Genomic DNA, 10,240 nt, shown 5'->3' on the forward strand with positions numbered 1-10,240 from the left:
TGCGCTTTGCCTTCAGAGATTTTACATCAAGCTCTAACAAGACCTCTGCTAAATATTACGTAAACACACTATTGAGGAGAAGACGGGGACAACCTCAAACTATAACAGACGCTTGTCAAGGAAGCACCCCGAAAAGTAAGTAAGATGCAATACGTCAGGTTATGTCATAACGTTGTAGCTCGCTTAGCCAGCCCATCATTGTGTCTGTAGCTAGCTGACTGATTAAACATGTCCCGATGTTCAGATTGCGATAAAAACGGCAGTGCTGGTGCGGTCCCCTTTTGCATATCAAAGCTTGCTTGGCGAGCAAACAGGGAGAAAAGTTAGGAACAATAAACAATCATGTTTACTTTCCATCTATTTCAGCTTGTTTAGAAATAGTTTGGCCGGTTTAATTGAAGCTAGAGATTCTAAAAACACCCGCTACTGACACACTGATGGGTTGGCTAGCTGGATGGTTATGTTTAGCTAGCTGGTCAGCTGGCTGGTTGGCTGGTTAGATAGCTGGTTGGCTGGCTGACTGGTTGGTTGGCTAGATGGCTGGTTGGCTGGCTGGCTAGTTGACTGGTTGGCTAGATGGCTGGTTGGTTGGCTAGCTGACTGGCTGGCTGCTCACAGACTCGTGACTCGGACTCAAGATTAAGGGACTCGACTACAACACTGGTGTGTATACATGCCTGTGTGTGTGTGTGTGTGTGTGCGTGTGCGTGTGTGTGTGTGTGTGTGTACCCCAGGCTGAGCCAGATGTCTCGTGTCTCCAGGTCGGCAGGGAGACCAGAGGGGGCGTGGCCAGAGAAGTACGACACGTAGAGGCGCCGGGGCGGGATGCCATGCTGCTCCGTCAGAAACCTCCACGCCATCTCACACGCCTGCTCCTACACACACACACACGCACACGCACACAGTGTCAGTCATCCACTCAGTCAGTCAGCTAGTCAGACAGTCAGTCAGACAATCAGTCAGTCAGACAGCCAGACAGTCAGTCAGTCAACCACACAGCCAGTCAGTCAGCCAGTCAGTCAGTCAGTCAGTCAGTCAACCACACAGTCAGTCACCCACCCAGTCAGTCAGTCAGCCAGTCAGTCAGGCAGCCAGTCAGTCAGTCAGTCAGTCAGTCAGACAATCAGTCAGTCAGACAGTCAGTCAGTCAGTCAGTCAGACAGTCAGTCAGTCAGCCAGTCAGTCAGACAGTCAGTCAGTCAGTCAGTCAGTCAGTCAGTCAACCACACAGTCAGTCACCCACCCAGTCAGTCAGTCAGTCAGTCAGTCAGCCAGTCACCCACCCAGCCAGTCAGTCAGTCAGTCAGCCAGCCAGCCAGTCAGCCAGCCAGTCAGCCAGTCAGTCACCCACCCACCCAGTCAGTCAGTCAGTCAGTCAGTCACCCACCCACCCAGCCAGCCAGCCAGCCAGCCAGCCAGTCAGTCAGTCAGTCAGTCACCCAACCAGCCAGTCAGTCAGTTCCCTGTGCGTACCTTGAAGTAGTCTCCAAAGGACCAGTTCCCCAGCATCTCAAAGAAGGTGTGGTGTGTGAGGTCGCGGCCCACGTCCTCCAGGTCGTTGTGCTTCCCGCCTGCCCTCACACACTTCTGGCTGTTGACCACGCGCCTGTACCCCGCCATCTCACTACGGGGGTCCGCCGTGCCCAGCAAGATGGGCTTGAACTAAGGGGGGGGGGGGGGGGGGGGGGGGGGGGCAGATGTCAGAAGCCTAATTCTCCCCAGACAGATTCAGCTGCCGACTGCTGGTGAAAGGAGTTATCCAATCAGCAGAGAGGAGAGAGATAAAGAGAGAGAGAAGAGAGATATAAAGAGAGAGAGAGGAGAGATATAAAGAGAGAGAGAGGAGAGATATAAAGAGAGAGAGAGGAGCGAGATAAAGAGAGAGAGGAGAGAGATAAAGAGAGAGAGAAGAGAGATAAAGAGAGAGAGGGGTGGGGGGGGAAGCTACCCACTGCTGTCATAATATAATAATAATATAATATAATATAATAATATAATATAATAATAATATAATATAATATAATATAATAATGTAATATAATATTATATTATATTATATTATATTATAATATCTGCCATTTAGCTGACGCTTTTATCCAAAGCGACTTACATTGCAGTGAGTGTACGTTTCAGTATATACGGTCCCAGCGGGAAGCAAACCAACAACCAAAGCGTCGTGCTCTACCAGCTGAGCCACAGAGGACCACAGAGGAACACAGAGGACCACAGAGGAACACAGAGGACCACAGAGGACCACAGAGGACCACAGAGGACCACAGAGGACCACAGAGGACCACAGAGGAACACAGAGGAACACAGAGGACCACAGAGGACCACAGAGGAACACAGAGGACCACAGAGGAACACAGAGGAACACAGAGGACCACAGAGGACCACAGAGGACCACAGAGGACCACAGAGGACCACAGAGGACCACAGAGGAACACAGAGGAACACAGAGGACCACAGAGGACCACAGAGGAACACAGAGGACCACAGAGGAACACAGAGGACCACAGAGGAACACAGAGGAACACAGAGGAACACAGAGGACCACAGAGGAACACAGAGGCCCACAGAGGAACACAGAGGAACACAGAGGACCACAGAGGACCACAGAGGACCACAGAGGACCACAGAGGAACACAGAGGAACACAGAGGACCACAGAGGACCACAGAGGACCACAGAGGAACACAGAGGACCACAGAGGAACACAGAGGAACACAGAGGACCACAGAGGAACACAGAGGAACACAGAGGAACACAGAGGACCACAGAGGACCACAGAGGACCACAGAGGAACACAGAGGAACACAGAGGACCACAGAGGAACACAGAGGACCACAGAGGAACACAGAGGACCACAGAGGACCACAGAGGACCACAGAGGACCACAGAGGAACACAGAGGAACACAGAGGACCACAGAGGACCACAGAGGACCACAGAGGACCACAGAGGAACACAGAGGACCACAGAGGAACACAGAGGAACACAGAGGAACACAGAGGAACACAGAGGAACACAGAGGACCACAGAGGACCACAGAGGACCACAGAGGAACACAGAGGAACACAGAGGAACACAGAGGACCACAGAGGAACACAGAGGAACACAGAGGAACACAGAGGAGGACAGAGGAACACAGAGGAACACAGAGGAACACAGAGGACCACAGAGGAACACAGAGGAACACAGAGGACTACAGAGGACCACAGAGGAACACAGAGGAACACAGAGGACCACAGAGGACCACAGAGGACCACAGAGGAACACAGAGGAACACAGAGGAACACAGAGGAACACAGAGGAACACAGAGGACCACAGAGGACCACAGAGGACCACAGAGGAACACAGAGGACCACAGAGGAACACAGAGGACCACAGAGGACCACAGAGGACCACAGAGGACCACAGAGGAACACAGAGGACCACAGAGGACCACAGAGGAACACAGAGGACCACAGAGGACCACAGAGGAACACAGAGGAACACAGAGGAACACAGAGGAACACAGAGGACCACAGAGGAACACAGAGGACCACAGAGGAACACAGAGGCCCACAGAGGCCCACAGAGGAACACAGAGGACCACAAAGGACCACAGAGGACCACAGAGGACCACAGAGGAACACAGAGGAACACAGAGGAACACAGAGGACCACAGAGGAACACAGAGGACCACAGAGGAACACAGAGGAACACAGAGGACCACAGAGGACCACAGAGGACCACAGAGGACCACAGAGGACCACAGAGGAACACAGAGGACCACAGAGGACCACAGAGGACCACAGAGGACCACAGAGGAACACAGAGGACCACAGAGGACCACAGAGGACCACAGAGGCCCACAGAGGAACACAGAGGACCACAGAGGAACACAGAGGACCACAGAGGACCACAGAGGAACACAGAGGACCACAGAGGACCACAGAGGAACACAGAGGACCACAGAGGACCACAGAGGAACACAGAGGAACACAGAGGACCACAGAGGACCACAGAGGAACACAGAGGACCACAGAGGACCACAGAGGAACACAGAGGACCACAGAGGACCACAGAGGAACACAGAGGACCACAGAGGACCACAGAGGACCACAGAGGACCACAGAGGACCACAGAGGAACACAGAGGACCACAGAGGACCACAGAGGACCACAGAGGACCACAGAGGAACACAGAGGACCACAGAGGACCACAGAGGAACACAGAGGACCACAGAGGAACACAGAGGAACACAGAGGACCACAGAGGAACACAGAGGAACACAGAGGAACACAGAGGAACACAGAGGACCACAGAGGACCACAGAGGACCACAGAGGAACACAGAGGAACACAGAGGAACACAGAGGACCACAGAGGAACACAGAGGACCACAGAGGACCACAGAGGACCACAGAGGACCACAGAGGACCACAGAGGCCCACAGAGGACCACAGAGGACCACAGAGGAACACAGAGGAACACAGAGGACCACAGAGGAACACAGAGGACCACAGAGGACCACAGAGGAACACAGAGGACCACAGAGGACCACAGAGGAACACAGAGGAACACAGAGGAACACAGAGGACCACAGAGGAACACAGAGGACCACAGAGGACCACAGAGGAACACAGAGGAACACAGAGGACCACAGAGGAACACAGAGGACCACAGAGGACCACAGAGGAACACAGAGGACCACAGAGGACCACAGAGGAACACAGAGGAACACAGAGGAACACAGAGGACCACAGAGGAACACAGAGGACCACAGAGGAACACAGAGGCCCACAGAGGAACACAGAGGACCACAGAGGAACACAGAGGACCACAGAGGACCACAGAGGACCACAGAGGACCACAGAGGACCACAGAGGCCCACAGAGGACCACAGAGGACCACAGAGGAACACAGAGGAACACAGAGGACCACAGAGGAACACAGAGGACTACAGAGGACCACAGAGGAACACAGAGGACCACAGCGGACCACAGAGGACCACAGAGGACCACAGAGGAACACAGAGGACCACACGCTGTCAGGACTGCAGGGTCACTCCCAATCTTCCATCATAGACCACCTTAACACTCTGCTGCACCTTAACACTCTGCTGCACCTTAACACTCTGCTGCACCTTAACACTCTGCTGCACCTTAACACTCTGCACCTTAACACTCTGCACCTTAGCACTCTGCTGCTGAGGAGAGGAGGGGAGAGGAGGGGAGAGGAGGGGAGGGGAGGGGAGGAGAGGAGAGGAGAGGAGGAGAGGGGAGGGGAGGAGGGGAGGGGAGGAGGGGAGGAGGGGAGGAGGGGAGAGGAGAGGCGTCTCCAATCACGTCCCAGATATCAGGAGACAGTGGACATCATGTGTAGCAGCAAATCATGTTCATCAACCAACTTAGATGAGCTACTGCATGTTGTTGTTGTTGTTGTTGTTGTTGTTGTTTACCTGGTTCATGCCCGCGTTGACAAACAGCAGCGTGGGGTCTCCCCGGGGTCTCACGGGGGAGGAGGGGACCTCCAGGTGTCCCAGACCCTCTCTCTGCTGCTGCCGGAAGAACTGCACGAAGCCCCGGCGCACCGCCTGGGAGGACACGTCTGGACGCACCGGAGGGACCGGAGAGGAGTGACACCTCGAGCTGGACAAGCGTCTCCGCAGACCGACTGAACACGGTACATTAACTGAACACGGTACATTAACTGAACACGGTAGATGAACGTTTCTCAGCGCGATGCAGCGATCTGCAGCAGCTCTCATGTGCGCCGCCATCTTGGCAGCGGAGTGTGAGGTCGGAGGTCAGAGGCTCTCGTCCAATCAGAGAAGCGCCTTCGAGTGCAGCGTCCAATCAGAGAAGCGCCTTCGAGTGCAGCGGCCAATCAAACACATCCAACATGTAAATACAAAAATAAAGTACATGGCTTTTTTTTCCCCGCTTTTTTTTTTTTTTTAAATGGGGCTGATCAATGTTTATCCATCTATTCTCGTCTTGTTTTCTTTTCTTACTATCCTCCCCTGTATGTGTTGTTTAATGCTGTAATGTAGAGAACTTTGAATCGCCCCTGTTGTATGAAATGTGCTGTACTAATAAACCTGCCTGACCTCAAGTTCTGTGACAGCAGGAGAGTAAAGTAGATTATAAAGACCATTCATTCATTCATTCATTCATAAAGGCTTCGGCTCCTGTCACAGCAGCACAAGACAATAAAGCAACAGGCATAATTCAGGATTTAAAAAAGTGACAATAGTACAGGACATAAGTGACGAATGAGGGTATTTAATATGAATATTTCCATCCAACACTGTCCGTCACTCAGAGCAGAGTTTCACGTAAAGACACATTTATTATCTGAAACTGATTCGCATTTATTACAGTTAACTACACCACTAGAGGGCGCTGTAGGGCAGGCTGCGGCAGTTACCATGACTACCACCGAGACTCCGGCGCTAAACTAACTTTCTACTTTCTATTATTCTGAAGTTCGTGAAATGTCAACAAACACCTCTACAGTTAGACTGACCTCTGACCTCTACAGTTAGACTGACCTCTGACCTCTACAGTTAGACTGACCTCTGACCTCTACAGTAGCGAACCCAAATATGTCAAATGTGTTTTTAATGATTGGTTGATATTGGCAGCTAAGCTAGCTCGGCTAACCGGTAGCATGCTAACTAGTGAATGAAAACCGAGGTTTTATACCAACATGTTCATGATGAGTCACATCTGGAGTAGAAGGTGAACGTGTCGTGACACCAGGGGTCCCATCGGGGTCCGGATGTAAACCTGTTTATGATCACGTGTTGCTTCGTATACAGACTAGACTACAGTAAAGGCTAGCTAGCCAGGGGCTCGAGCTGCCGCACAGGTCTTTTCGGGGGGCGTCCACGGTTGCCATGGTAGCGGTAGTAGCGGCAAGGGCGTCCCCGGTTGCCATGGTAGCGGTAGTAACTCTCCATCAGTAACAAGACATATCCAAACAAGACATGTCGGCAATTTTACACTTTATTCACTGATTCAATGATCAGCATTTATTAAAACATAGATATCAAATATAGTTATGTAGTTAATATACCGTTGGTTGACATGAAGGGTGTGAGAGGGAGTTACAGCTGAGGGGGGGAGGGGGAATGGTCAATGCAAACCCTGGATGGAAGAAATCTGTTGTAGATTTGGGGAACCGCTGATTAATCTGTGTGATTTCATTGGTTTCATCCTTGATGGGCAGGCGAAGGGAGCCCAGCACCATGGAAGCTTCAATAAAGATAACTCAACACATCTGCCTAACCCAGCAGAGACACATCTGCCTAACCCTAACCCAGCAGAGACACATCTGCCTAACCCAGCAGAGACACATCTGCCTAACCCTGACCCAGCAGAGACACATCTGCCCAACCCTCACCCAGCAGAGACACATCTGCCTAACCCAGCAGAGACACATCTGCCTAACCCTGACCCAGCAGAGACACATCTGCCTAACCCTGACCCAGCAGAGACACATCTGCCTAACTCTGACCCAGCAGAGACACATCTGCCCAACCCTCACCCAGCAGAGACACATCTGCCTAACCCTAACCCAGCAGAGACACATCTGCCTAACCCTAACCCAGCAGAGACACATCTGCCCAACCCTGACCCAGCAGAGACACATCTGCCTAACCCTCACCCAGCAGAGACACATCTGCCTAACCCTAACCCAGCAGAGACACATCTGCCTAACCCTAACCCAGCAGAGACACATCTGCCTAACCCTCACCCAGCAGAGACACATCTGCCCAACCCTGACCCAGCAGAGACACATCTGCCTAACCCAGCAGAGACACATCTGCCTAACCCTGACCCAGCAGAGACACATCTGCCCAACCCTGACCCAGCAGAGACACATCTGCCCAACCCTCACCCAGCAGAGACACATCTGCCTAACCCTCACCCAGCAGAGACACATCTGCCTAACCCTAACCCAGCAGAGACACATCTGCCTAACCCTGACCCAGCAGAGACACATCTGCCTAACCCTGACCCAGCAGAGACACATCTGCCTAACCCTGACCCAGCAGAGACACATCTGCCCAACCCTGACCCAGCAGAGACACATCTGCCTAACCCTGACCCAGCAGAGACACATCTGCCTAACTCTGACCCAGCAGAGACACATCTGCCCAACCCTCACCCAGCAGAGACACATCTGCCTAACCCTAACCCAGCAGAGACACATCTGCCTAACCCTCACCCAGCAGAGACACATCTGCCTAACCCTGACCCAGCAGAGACACATCTGCCTAACCCTAACCCAGCAGAGACACATCTGCCTAACCCTGACCCAGCAGAGACACATCTGCCCAACCCTGACCCAGCAGAGACACATCTGCCTAACCCTCACCCAGCAGAGACACATCTGCCTAACCCTAACCCAGCAGAGACACATCTGCCTAACCCTCACCCAGCAGAGACACATCTGCCTAACCCTCACCCAGCAGAGACACATCTGCCTAACCCTAACCCAGCAGAGACACATCTGCCTAACCCTGACCCAGCAGAGACACATCTGCCTAACCCTCACCCAGCAGAGACACATCTGCCTAACCCTAACCCAGCAGAGACACATCTGCCTAACCCTGACCCAGCAGAGACACATCTGCCCAACCCTGACCCAGCAGAGACACATCTGCCTAACCCTCACCCAGCAGAGACACATCTGCCCAACCCTGACCCTGCAGAGACACATCTGCCTAACCCTAACCCAGCAGAGACACATCTGCCTAACCCTCACCCAGCAGAGACACATCTGCCTAACCCTAACCCAGCAGAGACACATCTGCCTAACCCTGACCCAGCAGAGACACATCTGCCTAACCCTGACCCAGCAGAGACACATCTGCCTAACCCTGACCCAGCAGAGACACATCTGCCCAACCCTCACCCAGCAGAGACACATCTGCCTAACCCTGACCCAGCAGAGACACATCTGCCCAACCCTAACCCAGCAGAGACACATCTGCCCAACCCTAACCCAGCAGAGACACATCTGCCCAACCCTCACCCAGCAGAGACACATCTGCCCAACCCTAACCCAGCAGAGACACATCTGCCCAACCCTAACCCAGCAGAGACACATCTGCCCAACCCTCACCCAGCAGAGACACATCTGCCTAACCCTCACCCAGCAGAGACACATCTGCCTAACCCTAACCCAGCAGAGACACATCTGCCCAACCCTAACCCAGCAGAGACACATCTGCCTAACCCTAACCCAGCAGAGACATGGGTCATAGGAGAGGCAGAGACATGGGTCATAGGAGAGGCAGAGACATGGGTCATAGGAGAGGCAGAGACACGGGTCATAGGAGAGGCAGAGACACAGACAGGATTCAACATGAGTTTCTTTCTTTATATCAGAACTGCAGAATAGTACAGAAAGAAGAGCGTTTACAAAAGCATGATTAACATAAAACACTGTCTTTAGGATGGAAACACATCCTGCTTTATTCACACTGAGCCGACAGTAGAACTGTGGCTACAGACAGACGGACAGAGACAGATAGACAGACAGACAGACAGACAGAGACAGACAGACAGACGGACAGAGATAGACAGACAGACAGAGACAGATAGACAGGCAGACAGACAGACAGACAGAGACACACACAGGGTTGTAATCAATGACATCTAATACATAACATACATACATATTCCATATCTCCTGTCCTCCAAACCTTAGACACTAGACCCTAACCCCTACCCCCTACCCCCTACCTCCTACCTCCTAGACCCTAACCCCTACCCCCTACCCCCTACCCCCTACCTCCTAGACCCTAACCCCTACCTCCTAGACCCTACCCCCTACCCCCTAGACCCTAACCCCTACCTCCTAGACCCTAACCCCTACCTCCTAGACCCTACCCCCTACCTCCTAGACCCTAACCCCTACCTCCTACCCCCTACCTCCTAGACCCTAACCCCTACCTCCTAGACCCTAACCCCTACCTCCTACCCCCTACCTCCTAGACCCTACCCCCTACCTCCTAGACCCTAACCCCTACCTCCTACCCCCTAACCCCTACCTCCTAGACCCTACCCCCTACCTCCTAGACCCTAACCCCTACCTCCTACCCCCTAACCCCTACCTCCTAGACCCTACCCCCTACCTCCTAGACCCTAACCCCTACCTCCTACCCCCTAACACCTACCCCCTACCTCCTAGACCCTAACCCCTACCTCCTAGACCCTAACACCTACCTCCTAGACCCTA

At 52.9% G+C, this 10,240-nt stretch overlaps 1 protein-coding gene across 1 annotated transcript in view; it reads right to left on the bottom strand.

Moving 5' to 3' along the window:
• LOC308172240 (alanine--tRNA ligase, mitochondrial-like) overlaps positions 1-5,765 on the bottom strand; it is a gene marked incomplete at its 5' end in the record, with an annotated part of 32,374 nt that extends 26,609 nt beyond the window's left edge. Inside the window, 3 exon segments of the mRNA XM_080547146.1 lie at positions 730-875; positions 1,474-1,662; positions 5,445-5,765. Coding sequence (XP_080403272.1) covers positions 730-875; positions 1,474-1,662; positions 5,445-5,765 — 656 coding nt within the window.
• Positions 5,766-10,240: the final 4,475 nt, after the last annotated feature.

This window comes from Nansenia antarctica, assembly GCF_963989245.1.
Source record: "Nansenia antarctica genome assembly, chromosome: 16".
In the NCBI taxonomy this organism is placed as follows: Eukaryota; Metazoa; Chordata; class Actinopteri; order Argentiniformes; family Microstomatidae; genus Nansenia; species Nansenia antarctica.